The sequence below is a fragment of the Exophiala xenobiotica genome (genome assembly GCF_000835505.1).
Source record: "Exophiala xenobiotica strain CBS 118157 unplaced genomic scaffold supercont1.5, whole genome shotgun sequence".
NCBI lineage: Eukaryota > Fungi > Ascomycota > Eurotiomycetes > Chaetothyriales > Herpotrichiellaceae > Exophiala > Exophiala xenobiotica.
In genome coordinates, this window is record NW_013562490.1 from 2,634,965 (window position 1) to 2,652,513 (window position 17,549).

The following is a 17,549-nucleotide window of genomic DNA, read 5'->3' on the forward strand; positions in this document are numbered from 1 at the left end:
TCTGGAGGGTGTTTGCTTCACAAAGTGGACAGTGCAAAGAGCTTGAATTCTGGGTGATAATGATGAGTCTGCCTACCTTCAGGTATTCAATAGTGATTTCTGCCAGACCTTGTCTGCCCGCCTCTGTATGCCAAGGAGCATGTCCAAAATCACTCACAGGCCACATTGAGAAGTCGCGATGAACTTACCTTGTTCCTAACCTTTTCACACAATTTCCTGACGCTTGCGAACGTTCAACATGGCGACGCTGAGAGGTCGACGTCCATCCGGTCCGATGGACCAGGAGTTGTACGATTATCATCTTCACGCCCTCCAGTATCGTCCTCGTCCTCGCCTCACTTTCACCGATGAGCCTCCAAACGAAACATCAGTTGGTGGTCGACGCCACGACAATGACAAGGAAGACTACAGAGAAATAAAAATTCTACCGACCATTGATGAGATCCTGGCAGTGGGCAGTCCTGTTTATATGCCAAAGAAAGACTTGCAATGGGCGCACCCTCTTCCGAACGGGCCAGGTCGACATCTCGATTCACTTTTCCGTCAACTGCGCTGCGACAACATTGAGAGCATACGTGATATCTGCTACACTGCAGCACAGCTCACTTTCCTGAATGCCAACCCTACCGGACAGTCTCATCCTATCGACCGTACCCAGACTCGCTATGAAACGGTGGCAGGCAACAGATTCTTTCTGTATCGCGATGTCAACGTTGAAGAGCTCCTTGCTCACGAGAGCAAGGCAATGCTGGTTCGCACAAGCTATCATTGCCCATCTTTCATGAGAGGACACAAGCTCTACCACTCTAGTCGGTTCCAAGAAGGCATGCTCGTCGCCATACTTCAACTTAATCACATGACAAATGAGTTGTCTGTCTTTTTTCTTGAAGTCAGCTTGTCTCAATCCACGTTCTCCATGGACAGTTCCAATGGCGGCGGTCAACGTGCAGCTGTCCAGCTGGCTTTCTTGCCAACTGCCACACACCAGGAAGTCCTGCAACTTAGCAGTCATGCGCTCGGCCTTTGTCCTGAGAGCCAATTGGCCCTTGTCGAATTCCCAAAAGTACTCTTCGCTGGGTTCTACAACTGTCTAAAGCGACTACAGGAAATGAGAGAGACGGACTTCGCATTTCAAACATACATCGCACCTGAGATGCAGCAGGAAGAAGCATTGCTCGCAATGCAGCAGAACCTTCTGAAAGGACAACCACCTATCGCCGACTGCCCTCCTCCGGCATATGCGCGAGTCGCTGATTTCAAGTACGATCTCAGCACTGTTTTCTCACCTACGAGCCGCGTCCAGTCCATGTCGGTTGAGGAATTGTCTAGACCGTCTTCAATCGACATTCTGCAGCGGGAAACAACACTTGACGAGGGTCAAGCGACTGCCTTCAGAGACAGTCTTCTCCGAGAGTTTGCTTTCACACAAGGGCCCCCAGGCTGCGGCAAAACGTTCCTTGGAGTCCAACTAGCTAAAGCCCTACTCCACTCACGACCTATTCCAAAACCTATCCTCCTGGTGTGCTTGACGAATCATGCTCTCGACAGCTTCCTTGAGGATCTTCGTGATGCTGGGGTGACGGGTCTGGTGCGCATAGGGGGAGGCAGCAAAGAGGAGTGGACCAATAGCATCAATCTCAAGACATTGAAGCGGAAGACCAGGCTGAGCAAAGACGATGCGTTCACCATGAGTTCCTACATTACGCGCAAGAAGGAGACGTTCGCAGACCTGGATATAATGTGCAAAGGTATCGTTCGTTCCAAGAATCCCCTGAACGTAAGCTGACGGTTTCAAGCGGTTTCGTCAAAAAATCACACTGGAAATCTACCTTGGCAATTCGTGGAAGACGTCCTCTTCGAAAAATATCCAGAGCACCACGCCCAGCTCTCGACCAATGCCCCATCCGTTCATGCAAAGGCTTTCACATTTGAATACTGGTCGGGTGGTGGAGACTTGGAAAGTATTCGTGATCTACATGTCGAACTGGCCACCAGACTAAACGAGCTATCACTCGAACGGGCCAAGACCCCTTCTGAAGACGTCGACGACATACTCATGGATATATCATACTTCGCGAAGAAGCAGAGCCACGAGGCTGGTGAAAACAGTCTCTGGAGTTTAGCATATCCAGAACGCCAAAGCCTACTACGACAATGGGACGGACAGGTGGACAGGGAGCTGTTCGCAGCCAAGCTTACTGCGCTGTACTTCGAGTTTCGGGACACTGCTCGTGCAATGAAGGCGTTGAACAGCGAGCGTGAAATCAGCATCATGGAAAGTCACAACATCATTGGCATGACAACTACCGCCTGTGCCGCGAGATGGGAGCAGCTGCTATCCGTTGGCATTGAGACAACAATATGCGAAGAAGCTGCAGAAGTCATGGAAGCGCACACCCTATGCTCACTACTTCCCACCGTCAAACACGCCATTTTGATCGGCGATCCTTTGCAACTACGGCCCGAAACGAATGAGCAGATGCTTACCCTTGAGACACGAGTTGGTATGGAGTACCGCTTGGATGAGTCACTGCTCGAGCGACTGATGCTCCCCAGAGATCCATCAGTCTCAGCAATGCCAGTCAGTCACTTGAATATCCAGCGTCGCATGCATCCGGAAATCGCCAACATTACCCGAATCACATATCCTTACTTAAAAGATCATGAGTCGACGCTGGATCGTTCACCAACCCATGGGCTTGTGCACAGAATGTTCTGGTGGGACCATCGGATTCCCGAGGTGGGCGCCGATGATTTGAAGTCCCATATCAATCTCTATGAAGTCGAGATGGTTGCTGGGCTTGTGAACTATCTATTGCGTGGAGGTGCGTATGATCAAGGGGACATTGCAATCTTGACACCATACTGTGGTCAGCTCTCAAAGCTTCATGAGCGCCTGTCGGCGACCTGTGATATCTGGCTTAGCGAGAAGGATCGCGAATTGCTCCTTGATGAGTCATTGGTGGCTTTGGGTGCAGAGGGAAGAGTCACCAAGGACGAAGTTCCGATGTCTGATATGCTAAGGATCACCACCGTCGACAATTTTCAGGGTGAAGAAGCAAGAGTCATCATCCTCAGCAGTGTGAGAAGTGGTGGCACAGCAGGGTTTCTGAAGACCATCAATCGAATCAATGTAGCCTGCAGCAGAGCTCGAGACGGCTTCTACACCATTGGCAACTCTCAAACCCTCTCCCAAGTTCCTATGTGGAGACAAGTCATGTTGGCTTTCAATGGCAGGATTGGGGCATCGCTCCAGACTTGCTGCAGTGTTCACCACGAGCATCATCACGCTGTAGAGCAGCCGTCTGACTTTGAGAGCGTACCGGTATGCTCAGCTATTTGTGGCCAGACGTTGCCATGTGGTCATGAGTGTCCTGAGACATGCCATCCTCCTCAGCTGCATTCGCGCATCACCTGCCAAGAGAAGTGTACCAAAGTCTTCCCATGTGGCCACTCATGCTCCAGACTATGCTATCAGGACTGCGGAACTTGTCAACTCTCCATTAATGGCATCACCCTCGCGTGCGGACATCCAGGCCAGACTCTTTGCTCAGGAGAAACGTCAAAATGCGAAGTCGTCGTGTCTCACAGACTGCTGGACTGCGGCCATACCCTTGACGTTCTTTGTGGGGAGGATCCCGAACGCAAGATTTCCTGTGCAAATGCGTGCCTGAAGACTCTGCCCTGTGGTCATCAATGCCCAGCCCTTTGCGGTGCCTGCAAGCTGAAAAAGAGCCACAAAGCATGCTCGGTAAAGTGTGGTGAGCCAAAAGCTTGCGGTCATCCCTGCAAAGAATTCTGTCACCAAGGCAAACCTTGTTCACAATTTTGTTCCGAGCCATGTTCAGAGACTTGCGAACATGGTCCTTGCAAGAATCGTTGTTCCGATATCTGCGATCCTTGCATCAAGTTGGCGAAACCTGGATGTGGTCATCAGTGTTCGTCAGATACATTGTGCTGTCTACCTAACACATGTCCACCTTGTTGTTTGCCTTGTCCTGAAGGTAGGCCTCTTTGTCTCTTTTTCCGAAAGTACTTGCTAACACAGCTCCAGTCTTGAAGTGCGGTCATGCTTGCCCTTCTCCCCATGGCGAAGTCTGCCCTCCATCGGAGCTATGTCCAACTTGTGCTTCTGGCTGTCCACCAAATAAAGCCATGCTCTATCTTCCCGACTGCGGCCATTTGGAGGATATTGACAAGCTGGACTGGCTCAATCTCAGATCAGTCTATGAGCTTGCGCCGGATGGCTCCATCCTATCAATCAACTCCACCATCATGCCAGCTGACCTCCAGGAACCAAAATGTCATTGTGGCATACCTTGCGCTAAGACCCGTCGTTACATGAATGTTGCAAAACTTGTCGACTTTCAAAACACTCTTGATCGACTGGTTGCAAAAATGGGTCGCAAGATGCACAAGTATGCCACTGCGATCGATGTCGTCGAAAATAAGCTGAACGAGACTTTTGATCCACTTGTTAAAGACATTCGACCAAATCCTTTGGCTACAAAAACGAACACCAATCTCATCCTTCGTCGGTATCGGGAGATTCTCGATGTGCAGAAGGACATTGTCAAACACCGTCATGAGACCATCGACTGTATCCAGTCTCAGATTGCAAAGGCGCATGATGCGTTCCCCAACATTGCCAGTTCTTATGACTTGATGTTCCACTCTCATTTTGATGCTTTGGAGTATCGTCTTATTGGAATTCGCATCCGAGACACAGTACGGATGGCAAATCATCTCCTGGGTCTTCAAGACCCATCCTTTGGTGTTCAGCGACAAGGCATGAAGATGCTGGAGTACGTGCACAAAGAATCTTTGGCGTGTTTCGACTACTGTCAAGACGCTTTGAACAACGACCGCCTCAAGACCAGCCCTCTGATCCACGCTGAAATCCGATTGCATCAAGTTCAGTTCAGTCTCTTCGCAAAGGCCACCAAAAGCAACTTATCAGCCCTCGGTGCTACAGCAAGGGGAGGAGTCTCAACGACTGATGACACGACAATCAAGAGCAAGTTGGACAAACTTGTGGAAATATGCGAGCACTATCCGGACACTCACAAGCTTTTACTCGACACCACCACCGAGTTCATGCAGACGATCGATCGTGCAGATGCGATGGAAGACACCTTATGTATCCCGAAGGTCAAGACTCGTGGCGTGCGCGAGATTGAGAAGCTCTGGGCCCAACACGAAGTCGGCTCCTTGAAGGTGTGTGCGAAGTCGCATGTGTATTCGGCGAAGACCTTTCCCAAGGGTTGTCCGGAATGTGGAAGGAAGGTAATGACGGACCGCGAGATCTATCAAAAGACCTCGAAGCACCTGTTTGAAGATCGATTCCTCACGGCAATGCGGACAAGAATCGGCTCTGCTCAACCTATACCTCCTGCTGAGCCCGAGAAGCAGTTGACCAATGAGGAGAGATTCCTGGAGGCTATGAAAAAGATTGGTAAGAAGTGAAGCATGTATCGGTGGCTGTTGTCACTTGTCACTTGTCACTTGTCACGTCGGAGATCGAGCAAGAAGCAAGGATAGAGACGTAATTCGCTGTCCAATCACAAATTGATCATGCTCCTCTTCCCCCCTCGCCTTTCCAGAGTACTTTGTCAAGATCTGTAGTGTGTGATAGGCCCATTCTGATGGTCTTGCATAAAGGGTATACAGACCCTATCTCCAACCCTAAACTCGGTGGTCCATACCGGCAATACGAATGCAGGTTCGAGAAGCAAGGTCCACGAGACTTCTTCTTCGTGTAGGCCCACCTCGTCGGACATGTATCATGTTGAACGTGGTGGGCTCACTTCTGCTCCATCACATCCTTGTCAACCACACTCGATGTTCTTCCGGTATTGCTAGGCCTACGCACTGCGGCAAGACTGGCACTTCCCTTTGCTGTACTCGCCATACTCGTCCTTCGGGAGCGTGGAGCTCCTGTTTCTTGGTCAATGGCAACGACACTATTTCCCCTTTTCGCAGCTTGAACCAGCTCCGGATGCTCCTCCTTGAGGAGGGCGAAATTCTTCTCGGCTTCCCAGTTCCAAATGCTGTCGCACGCGAAGACCAGGTCCATCTCCTCGAGGGTGCGTTGGTTGGTCTCCGGGTATAGCGCCCAGACGACGATGATGCTCAGCGCATTGACGGCGCCGAAGATGTACAGCGTCTTCTCGTTGAGACGTTTGAAGATCGTTGGGAGAAGTAAGACACACCAGCCGTTGCCTGGGTATTATGATTAGAACAAGATGTGCCCTTGAAGAATAGGGAGGTGAGTAAGAAGGAGTAAAAACATCAACTTACCTATCGACCAGCCCACAACTCCCCAGGCGTTCCCGCGAGCTCTGATTTGAAGAGGAAAGATTTCTGCGGGATACAGCCAAGGGACAGTTAGCCACGTCGCACCGAAGATGGCCGTGTACAGGAACACAAAGAACGTCGCTCCAGCGCCGAGACTGGTCTTGGTATGTCCATCGGATGCGTTGGTGGTGGCTCGCGCAAGCCCTCCAGCGGCAAAGCAGCAGATTCCTTGACCAACGGCGCCCCAATATAACGTCCATCGTCGGCCTATGCGGTCAAGGGTAAAGACGCAGATAAGTGTTGCAAACATGTACGTGATATCGTTGAGGCCGCTGACCCATAGCCGATCTTTTGCTTTGATGCCCGCGATGGTGAAGATTTCGGGCCCGTAGATCGTGATACCGGCAATACCCACCCATTCTTGAATGACCTGGAGCCAAACTACAAGTTGCACGCGACGAGCAGTGTGCAGTTTGCCGGAGTCGATGCCGAAGAACATGCTGAAATAGCTGTTCTGTTTCGAAGTCTCCACTTCCAGGGCGCTGACGTTGCGAATGTCTTGGAACTCGGCTTCAGCTTGTTCCCGGTCTTCACCTTCATCATCACCACGGAGGCGACCGAGAATGTATCGCGCTTCTTTCTCTCGACCCATCTTGACAAGCCAGCGCGGTGATTCTGGCATGAACCAAACGACGGTAAGCAGGCCGATCAATGGGACGATCTGGAACGCGATCGGGAAACGCCAGATGAACGGAGAAGTTCCGTCTCCGTAATGCGAGGTGCCGTACTCGATCCAGTACGCCACGACCACACCGAGAATGTTCAAGGTGAACTCGACCGATACGAATTGGCCGCGCGAAGTGTAAGCCGCCGTCTCGGTAGCCCAGACCGGGGTGATGGCATTCAAGATGCCCGTCCCGATGCCGTTCAGCACACGAGCGCAGAACATCCAATTTGCACTTTGTGCGGAGCATTGGAGGGTCGCACCGACGATCGCCCACGCTGAGGCAATACGGATGGTCGTGATACGGCCAAATCTGTCGCCTAACCAGCCACCCAAGAAGGCCCCAAATAGCGTACCCGGAAGATAATAAACGCAAACCTGGTATTTCTATCAGTATCAGGTGTTCAGGGGTGGCGAAAATATGTGTCCTACAATTCCTCCCTGCAAGAGACTCTTGTCGACCTTGACCAGACCTGCTTCGGCATCCCAATGGCCAAAGCCCATGAGTTCGGCATAGTTTCGTGTGGTGTTGACACCTCCCTGAAGAGCATTATCAGAGGTCTTTCGATATAAAGTAACAAGACAGTATTCCGTTGGTATGGAATGATCACAGGCTTTGCGGCGAACAGTCATCATAAACTTACCATCACACCCTGGTCATATCCAAAGAAGAAGATAGACAGGCCTGCCACGGCATTGATGGCGATGAGCAGTGAGCGTTTCTGCAGTCTGTGGGCGACATTGTACTTGTTCACGGTGGCATGAAATTTCTCCATGATGCCGGCAGAATTTGGCCTTGTTGTCGAATATGTCGTCAGGAACAGAGAGACCGCCTACCATGGGGTTTTCTGCCTGCTTTATACCACTCACCTACGTCGTACCATTGGCAGTGCGAGCGGCATCGGCTTACCTATGCTCGGAGATGATCAACTTCCCCAGCATGAAATCTGCAAGTAGGGTTATTGAGGGTTAGTTAGCTAAGCAAACTTCCTGTTGCAGACTTTTGCCGGTGGGCCATATGCATTGGGGCAGCCCGTAGGTTGCAAAGTCTGCGAACGACAAGCTGCAGAGACATGCGTGTCCGTATGAGAAGGTACAACGGCCGCCGGGTCATCATCACAGCGAGATGGCGGAGATGGTGCGACTGTGCAGGGGGTGACAGGGAGTTGTCCGCCGGCATAAAGGCCGATGAAGGCGTTGTGGGCGTTGATGGGTGTTGTATGTCACCTGACCCATGCATACCCCTGTCTGGTCTGACGCCAAACAGTGACCATGCATGATCTGCGCAACTAAGCATTGGAGATATCGATGATTGGGCTTTCCGAAAGCCGAAGCTCGGCCAAGAGGAAAGCTTTTCTCAGACATCCATGGCGGTGACGATGGTGGCTTCCTGAAGGAGTAGTAGGGCGTAAAGTGAGGAGTGCTTGTGTTTGTCAGATCAAAAGGTCAACCTGGTGACCACCGTCTTCGTCGAGGAAGACTCACTGGTAGATGGCCCTTAACCGCTGCCTGTCTCCGCTACCTGTCAAGACCATATTCGGGATTTCAGTACATCGGCATAGCGCTGTATCCGTCGACTGATTGTCGAATCGTCTGAGCGATCAGAAATTGACCTGGAAACGAGGATGAGTCCTGAGCCGAGCGCCAAATCGCATGAAGATGAACGGCAAAGGGACCATGGCGAGAGCGATAAATGCTAATACCGAGTTTCCCCATCCCAGGCCCAAGTTTGAATACAATGGACGGCCCGCCAACGGCAAGAAAGCTCCCACCAGCGACCTGACCACAGTGTTCGCAGCGGTCACCGAGGCGGCATAGAGGGGATAGCAGTCAACGAGGTATGTCTGAACCGCGAGCTTGGCAATGGTTAGCATGATTTGCGCCAGAGAATGTATAGTTTCAACTTACGAATATTCCAAGCAGTCCGAGGCCCACCCATCCTGTTCCGATGATGGGCATAACCCAGTGAATTTGTTTCTCCGCCGACCATCCATACCAGAAGAGGCCTATTGGGATACAAATGGCGGCAGGTATCAGCCCTTCCAATCTGATCTCCGGCGACACGTCTCCTTTTGCTTTTTTCTTCTGAATCCGCTTGTCGCTGGTTGCACCGAACAGGCCCAATCCGATGAACATCCCCACACCAATTCCGAGATATGAGAGACCTGCTAATCCGGTGGAGAAGTGGTAGACACTCTCGTAGATTTCGGTGATGGTGGTGAAAAGGAGGTAGAGATAGCCATAGATGATGGATATGTACACCTGTTCTGGTCAGCCTGAAGACACTAGCTTGCTGCATCGACATACCACAAAGATGAAGACAATGGGTGACATGAAAAACATCTTGGTCGGACGGATGAATGCCTTTGCGATAGCTGTGGGTGGGGAGTCTCCTGTCGACATTCTTGATCGATATTGCTGGTTTCCGGTAGACTTTCGAAGACAAGCAGCTTTTCTTTCAAGAATGACCGGGGCATATGTTTCCCTCATGAACAAAAAGCATGCGACCGTAACAACACCTCCCTGAAAAACCGTGAATAGTGGAGCAGAGCTCGATTGTGCGCTCTTACTGCAATGGCAATGACATAGAATACCCACCGCCAGCCAACATCCTCTGCCAAAAAGGCGCCAGCGACAGGTCCTAGGCCACGGTAAGTCTATTGAACGCACATCGGAGAGTTGAGACCGTACCCGCCACAGGACCAATCAATGGCCCGATAGAAAATATTGCCATCTTCGAACCGCGTTTTTCTCGTGGGTACAAATCGGCCACACTGCCGCCACCAAGCACCAGGGGCGCCGCACCAGCTGATCCTGCCAAGAACCGAAAGCCAATCAAGCTGCCCAGCGACGGTGCAACGGCACAAGCAATTGTGAAGATGATGAAGAGCACATTCGTAGTGAGGTAGATGGGTAGTCGGCCGTAAAGTTCAGATAGTGGAGCGAACAGCAAAGGCCCGAAAGAATAGCCCACCAAGTATATTGAGACGGCGAAGGTCGCATAGAATATGCTGGAGCTGTGAAAGTCCTCCATCACCAGAGGGATGCCCGGCGCGAACATCGAAGAAGCAAGGGGGCTCGGAAAAGTCAGCTGGTAGCCATGACAAGGTCATCGGAGAGAACATACGTGACGAATGTCAGGCATGACAAAAGAGCGATGTTGATGCCCTTGCGTTTAGAAGGCCAGTTCAAGGGATTTGCTGGATCGTCATCGCTGTTCCAGTCGACAACGAAGTCGTCGGTTGCAGGAACTTCCTCGACCTTTTTGGCTCCGTCGGCCATGTTGAGCGCGCAATAGGGCGGTGTCCGTATGCCCAATATGTGCTGAACGTCAACTCATGGCCAGTGTGCGTGGTATTTCCAGGGTAACGATGGACACTGACGAGAAAGAGAAGCAGTCAAGCATTGATGCATGGATGTAATCCCTCGGGAAACTGGCCAAACCCAAGCGGGCCGATGCGAAGGAGACAATGAGCGGTTGTGCAGGTCTTGTGCTATTTATGCAGACAAGAGACGGAGATGCAGGGGCATCCTGGATCTCAATAGGTAGAGCAAGCCAACTCAACCGAAGGCGCTCGCTTCGGGCTTCGTAGACCATGCCGCAAAGATGTTGGTGTACGTTGGCCTGACGCCATTGACAAAGCGTTTCGATTCGGTTTCGGTTTCGTTTTCGGATAGAACCTCATATCTCGGGACGTGTGGAGTAACTTGGTGGCATTCAAGCGAGCCATCATTATTCTTTCCAGTTGCACGAAGGCGAATGGATGCATCGCCATCCAAGCGTGGGACAGGAATCCGCTTTCTGGAGGATCGGCGTCAAGGATTCCACAGAGAGGATTATGAAACCTCCAGCATGTTGTCCATCATCCAACTCTTCCGATATGCTGAAGATACTGGGCGCAATACGACCGTTGGCGCTTGTCCGGCATCTACATCACGCAGAACTGGCGGAGAAGGAGAAGTGGTGGAGAAGCCACCTGGATGTTGATGGTGGTGGAGAGGAGGTGGCACTTCTGCAGGAGAGTCGGCGGAGAAATCGATCGAGTTTATGGGGATCGGTCTGCTGAAGCATGCGTCAGAGGACACGGCAGAGGAGATGGCAATCCTGGCTTCGCAGCTGCGTGAGATGTATCGTCAATATGACATAAAGAGAAGCGGCGAACACGAGCAAGAAAGGGTCACCTACCGTAGTTACTGTAGCACAGCGGAGTAGTTAGTAGCCTGATGTGCCTGGTGCAGCCTCACCAGCCAGCAATATGAGGAACTTACGGGCGAGAAGGCTTAACTGTAAGGTAAAATACTTAGGCTTGAATTTGGGGCAAGCAAAGCTGGAAAAGTAGCCAAGGACCGGATCTTATAGGCTTGGCCGTAGTTAAAGTCGGGAGCTGGTTTTCCGTTCTGTCTCCGCTTCCAGAGCACCATCATACACCATGCCACGGAAAATGTGCCATCAATGACTTCTAGCCCTTGTATCAAAAGACATGTCTGTCCGCGTTGCCAAAAGAGCTATGGCAAGGCGGAACATTTGATTGTGAATGGATTCCCTAATATTGACGATGCTTGGATCCCACGCTGACTTGCCATCCTCTAGAGACATGAGAGATCGCGTACGGACCACAGGCGAAAGAACTGGGGCGTACCAGCTGAGAATATGCAGATACAGGTGCTCGACCATATGCCTGCGATGTGTGCAACAGGAGTTTTACAAGACCTGACAGTCTCGCTCGCCATTTCAAGCGTCATCAGCATCGCGAACGCCGTGGTTCGCGCGACAGTCGACAAGCCTCCCTGACGGCCACTGCTCCTGGAGTCAGCGCTTCGTCCATACCACAGTCCATGATCCATACCGCTCCTCCTTCCTCCGCATATGCACCAGTCCTAGAGGTTCGAGACGATACGCTACTCGACACCGATGAAACATTCTCGCTCAATTGGCCAGACTCCGCAGATCTGCTGAATTCTATCCTTTCCACAGACTTCACCACTCTCCCGTCGGTCGAAATCCTTCCATCCCATGCCATTGTCCGAGGTGGCTCAGAGCTAGCGCCTGTCTCACCCTGGCTTACGTCCGATACAAGCCCGGGTCAATTGCATGGTGGGAATCATGCGGTTCAGAACCTGAGCCAGATGATCAATTCCTTGGTATGGCCTCGAGTAGTCCTGTGAAAACCATGACTCTGATAGAGAAGTCCGCAGACGTCACATTGGAAGCCCAGACCACTGGGTTCACGAGTGTCTTCCTCGATGGGTGTCTTCATATGTTTTTTACTCAGTTCGTCCCATCTTTCCCGATTGTCCACGCTCCAACCTTCGTTTTCAGAGACTGGACGCATCCACTGCTGCTAAATGCAATTGCGCTGGGCTCTTTATTCATGGGCAAGAACGATTACATCACGAAGGTTACATTTGTCACAAGGTCAGAAATCAATCTGCTGACTTTCCAAGGGCGAAATCTTGTGGCGACTCGCTCATACGGCAGTTGCAACCTCGGTGAGCATGATGGGCAGTCTATCGATAAAGATCTAAACCATTTCTCAGTGGCATACACTAATCAAGCATCGGGGTCCGTACGATAGTTGCAATGGCATACAGCTCGTACTGACAGCGCTTCTTGGACAAGCATACGCCACCTTGTCCCAGGTGAGTGTGACCTCGCAATAGTGGCATCTATGATTGCACTGACAATGAAGAATATCACTCTTCGAACTACTGCGCAAGTCTTTCATAGCCTTGGTTTCTACTGGGCACGCTGGGCTGGCATGTACGATCTGGAAGACGTCGAGGAGACAGCATCTTTCGATCCTTTTGATAGCCAGGTGTCTCTTGAGCACAAATGGAAGGTTTGGGCCGCCAAAGAGACAAAATTGAGAGCGCTGTTAGGACACTATATCCTTGATGGTCAGATTTCGGCGTACAGTGGCGGTCCCACCTGTCAACGACACACTTCACATTCATTACCGATGCCATGCGGTGACTCGATTTTCGAAGCTCCGACTGCCGTCGCCTGGAAAGAGAAGATGCTTGCAGGACGTCAAAAAATGCCGAACTTTGCACAACTGTTCAATTCAGTAATGTCCCAAAATGTCCATGTGAGACATCTCGGGTCGTCTTTGACACTTTTCACGGCGTGTATTATCCTGGAAGGTTTGAAGTCCCTGGTGGCAGAGCAGAGTAAGGCGGGTGTGGATGTTATAGGAGTGCCTTCAAGATTGGACATATCGAGGGGACTCGGCAGGCTGCACACATTTATCGAGCAGAGCCTGTCCATGTCAGAGGTTGCCAAGAAGGTCATACTTCTCAGATGGCATACTATTGGTATCGACTCCGCCACCGACTTCAATTGGTTCTGCCGGGCACTATGCAGGCAAAACAATGTGGAACAACGAGTGGTCGGAGGACGAAAGACGCCTACATTGGACCTACGATACTGGGTCCAAACTCCACAGGCCCGTCTCGCGCTACTTCACGCAACGACTATTCGGCACATGATACACGAACTTCCACTCAACCAGGCCCAGACGATTCACGTGCCAATGGCTGTCTTTGCCGCCGGCATGATATACTGCGGGTTCCTGCTTGGCGCTATCTCAACCATCGCCGTCCCCGAAGACTGCTCGTGGGAAAGCTTGATGCTCCTGGACCTCGACATGTCTGACCATACTACCTCCGACGACCTAGATGCTCAGGCGCGACAGTACCTCAACGGCACTTTCAGCAACGCCCAGAGACAGAACAATATCCTCTATGATGTTAGTCTTTTTTCTACGTTCCTCAAGAACCTTGGTCAGCTATGGGGCGTGTCGACTCATATGCACAAAATCTTGGAGCAACTCTCCTCAATCTATGATTAGATTGCAGACAACGGCGGATCTAAGGCCAGAGACCGTCGCAGCGGCCGGGTGGCGGCCAGACGAGAGCACCAGGGTTGCTGCTTCTCCGCCATCTGGAACGTTCCCCACCAACTTCTCCGCCAAATTTTGGCCTTCTCCGCCCAGGTTCTCCGCCACGCTCTTTTGACGATCTCCCTTATTGAGACTTGAGATGCTCTCCCACCCATGTTGCATCGCATGTAGCAAAGGTTCATCAAAAGTTATTTCATTCGCTTCCCAGGGTTAGCAGTTGGTTGAGAAGGTGCATATCGCCTGCATATTCCACCAAAGTGTGGCTGCCCGGGGAGTCTCACTCAAATCTCCCTTCAGGATGGGTATCTCCATGTTCGATTCGAAGAATGATGCCGGACTATTTCGACGAGTCGAGTCTGTTGATCACGACGTACACGGTGCCACTGGTGTAGATGTGCCTGTGGTCATCATTGGTGGAGGACCTGCTGGACTTTTCCAAGCTCATCTCTTATCTCAACTCGGAGGTTAGTCGTCCTCTAAGTCTGCTTGACGAGTGTTGATGTCGTATAGTGAGATGTTTGATCGTCGAAAGATATCCAGAACGACTGGGCGCACCAAAAGCTCATGCACTGTCACCAAGGTCATTGGAGATATGTCGTCAATTCCACCTGGACGTCAAAAAGATCCGCCATTCAGGCACTAAGAGATCTGATGCCTATTGGGTGAATTTCGTCACCAACCTAAGTGGTGAAACCATTGGGGTCCTCCCCTACGAGCGTATGGATGTAGATGTCCTGCAAGACACGCCCGATGTAAAGGTATAGCGCATCTGTCTCAGTCGGAAGCTGATATTCTGCAGATGATCCATAATATCCCTCAACCTGTTTTTGAACAGTTTTTGACAGACGTGCTGGCAAAAGATCCAAACGTGGATATCCGTAAGGGCGTCTCATTTGTGTCATTAACCCAGGTACGCGCCGGTACAGTTCCAGGTCAGGTTCAGATGCTGAGTATCAGGATTCTGAGGGAGTTGTCACGACTGTCGAGGAGCGTGCTACTCGTCACCAATTCCAAATCCGTTCCAGATATCTCATTGCGTGTGATGGGGCGAGGAGCAAAGTGCGTCATGTACTTGGAATTGAAAGTGACGGAGAAGATTCTTGTAGGCCATCACTGTCATGGGACGTTCACCATGCTTACATTCCAGATGAAACAATGATGACCATCCACTTTAACGCAAACTTGCGCAAGATCGTAGGAGATCGAGTTGGCATGCTCCATTGGATTGCCGATCCTTTGGCCTCCGGTTTCATCATCGCCTATGACTTATCAGGAAATGCAGTCTTGATCAGCAACTTCGACGTGAGTCTCCATCACGGTTATTCCAATTCTGCCTAACCAGCCACCTTAGGCTACTAAATGTCCGATAGAGAGCTGGAATCAGGAACTGTGCCGGCAAACTGTAGTGAGCGCATTAGGAACTGACGTGCCCTTTGACATCCTCAGCTACCGACCCTGGCTCCTGCGCCGTAAAGTCGCCAAGTCATACAGGGCGGTGAATGTCTTTTTGTGAGTCCGGCGTAAAAGTGTGTCCAGATAGCAACTGACCATGCAGGGCTGGAGACGCGGCACACTCATTTCCACCAACCGGAGGCCTGGGCCTGAACTCTGGACTAGGGGATGTGCACAACCTAGCATACAAAATTGCATTTGTCCTCAAGGGGCAGGCAGGCGACAGTCTACTTGATACGTACGAATCAGAGAGACGCCATATTGCTGTAGTGAACTCAATGCAGAGTGTCAAGAACGGCAAGCAGATATTCGGACTTCTGAAGACATTAGGGATTGGCGACGACACGGTCGCAGCCAGGAGGAACCTATACGCAATTATTGGGAACCCCGAGAAGAAGAAGGTGATTGACGAGGGCATTGAAGCCCAGCATGAGCATTTTGACAACGTACTTACTCCTTCGTCGCGCACATATATTCTTCCGGTGATTACTGACACACATTCCAGCTCGAACTGCACATTGGTTATGTCTATGGAGACTATTCGATCCCACCAAATGCTTCGAGGTATGTGCCGAAATTCAAAGTGGGCGCGAGGCTGCCTCATGCGTGGATACGGCCGGCACAAACTACGCTCGCACCGGTGGACGTCTCGTACGTCGATGAATTTTCGTCCGAGGATATTCAACTTCGTCAATACAGCACCCTGGACTTGTGCGACTTCGACAAGTTTACGCTGATAGGAGACCTGGAGGTACCTGGGGTCAAGACATGTCGACCAGGACGTGATTTCGAGCTTGTACGGCCAGGAGGGGAAGAGTGGTTGGAGGCGGCAGGGTGCAGAAAAGGTGGAGGCCTCCTTCTCCGCCCCGATCAGCATATTCTGATGGTGTTGGATGCCAGCACGACGGTGCAGGATGTACAGCGGGTCATGAAGCAGCACTTGGGCACTTGAGCGTATTACATCGACGTGCTGTTAAGTTGATCGTGCCTCCGCCTTTGGGCTTCGAAGCTCAACATCGTGCATACCATGTCCATTGCTGGTGCGTGAAGTCCGGCTACATGCGGAGACATTGGCGAGTATTGATGAGGCGAGGGCAGAGATACAAGACTAGAGAGAAATATGTGCCACGGATGTGCCGTCTTGTAAGCTAGGTTGCTCGTAGATAAAATTGATGCCAGCAGTCCTTCTTGATGCTGCTTTAATTAGGGTTTCCACCTAGTAACTTAGTTGTTCTGGCAAGGCTGGTGTGGCCTACCACACCAAGTTAGGGGCTGCTCTAGGCATTCTAGGCATTCTAACTTAAGTGAGTTAGGGACTCCCAGCACAGAGAAAGAAGCCTAGAGGGCCTCACCAGCCTTGCTTGATAACTCGCCTCCCAACATCACCACTCCTGCAGCACTCAACAAGACAACTCGGAAAAACATCGATATCAGCGTCATGCTCTCTTTCCTCTTGCAATCCGAAGCTTGTACTGTTCTCCCTCAGCTTGAAATGTTTGCTCCAACGACCAGCCGCCAGCAAACGTACCATTCAAGTCCAGAAGCAAATCGGACGATCCATTTCCAATTAGCCAATGGCCCAGCCTTCAATGCTCACCGGTTCCATGCACAGCGAGGCAGGGGTATGACTATCATAGTAGCGATACGAGATCCGCAACGGCAACGGCCTCTCCCTCAGAGGTTCAAGTCCTGGCTGGATATTATGTGCCGACGACCAACACTGCTAGCCAGGATGCATCAGCGTGGAAGTCCAATCAGAGGCGAACTCCCCTACCCTGGTCATGAGGCGCGCTATTTTGCCGTACGGCGATTTAGCTAGTCTGTGTCCTTTGCGCCTGGACTCCTTGTCACTTCGATGAATCACCGAGAGCAGCCAAGATGTCTTCGTGCTCAAGACACATTTGCTTCTCCATCAGGAGTTGCTAATTGACGGACGAGAGCAAGAGAACATGGACACCTGCAGATAAGAGCTTATTGCCATGTGTTGTCCCATTAGAAGTCATGCAAGGGCCCTTGTTTGGCCTCAAGCCAACGCAGCTGTTGGTCCTGCACTTGGCTATCATCAGACACCAAGTATGGCTAAGCTCAAGCATGTGCGTACTGCATGCCAGTTGCTCAACATCTACCTGTCTCATCCTCTTCTCGCTCTTCGTCGCAACTCCTTACTACTCCTA

General features: G+C 51.3%; 5 protein-coding genes across 5 annotated transcripts; 3 read left to right on the top strand and 2 right to left on the bottom strand.

The window, feature by feature from the left end:
• Positions 1–238: 238 nt before the first annotated feature.
• PV05_08765 (uncharacterized protein) lies at positions 239–5,466 on the top strand (the record flags this gene model as incomplete). The annotated part of the gene is made up of 3 exons (XM_013458303.1): positions 239–1,748; positions 1,797–4,004; positions 4,055–5,466. 3 exons carry the CDS (start codon positions 239–241, stop codon positions 5,464–5,466), a joined length of 5,130 nt encoding a protein of 1,709 aa, XP_013313757.1.
• Positions 5,467–5,803: 337 nt separating this feature from the next.
• PV05_08766 (uncharacterized protein) lies at positions 5,804–7,797 on the bottom strand (the record flags this gene model as incomplete). Its single annotated transcript, XM_013458304.1, has 4 exons — positions 5,804–6,222; positions 6,301–7,399; positions 7,454–7,561; positions 7,666–7,797. 4 exons carry the CDS (start codon positions 7,795–7,797, stop codon positions 5,804–5,806), a joined length of 1,758 nt encoding a protein of 585 aa, XP_013313758.1.
• Positions 7,798–8,622: 825 nt separating this feature from the next.
• PV05_08767 (uncharacterized protein) lies at positions 8,623–10,303 on the bottom strand (the record flags this gene model as incomplete). The annotated part of the gene is made up of 6 exons (XM_013458305.1): positions 8,623–8,877; positions 8,930–9,283; positions 9,329–9,544; positions 9,592–9,662; positions 9,713–10,098; positions 10,149–10,303. The coding sequence occupies 6 exons, from the start codon at positions 10,301–10,303 to the stop codon at positions 8,623–8,625; spliced, it is 1,437 nt and encodes a 478-aa protein (XP_013313759.1).
• Positions 10,304–11,857: 1,554 nt separating this feature from the next.
• On the top strand, positions 11,858–13,872 carry PV05_08768 (uncharacterized protein; the record flags this gene model as incomplete). Its single annotated transcript, XM_013458306.1, has 5 exons — positions 11,858–12,163; positions 12,211–12,420; positions 12,467–12,511; positions 12,560–12,661; positions 12,712–13,872. The coding sequence occupies 5 exons, from the start codon at positions 11,858–11,860 to the stop codon at positions 13,870–13,872; spliced, it is 1,824 nt and encodes a 607-aa protein (XP_013313760.1).
• Positions 13,873–14,221: 349 nt separating this feature from the next.
• PV05_08769 (uncharacterized protein) lies at positions 14,222–16,327 on the top strand (the record flags this gene model as incomplete). Its single annotated transcript, XM_013458307.1, has 7 exons — positions 14,222–14,387; positions 14,434–14,675; positions 14,723–14,833; positions 14,881–15,225; positions 15,275–15,432; positions 15,479–15,821; positions 15,881–16,327. The coding sequence occupies 7 exons, from the start codon at positions 14,222–14,224 to the stop codon at positions 16,325–16,327; spliced, it is 1,812 nt and encodes a 603-aa protein (XP_013313761.1).
• Positions 16,328–17,549: the final 1,222 nt, after the last annotated feature.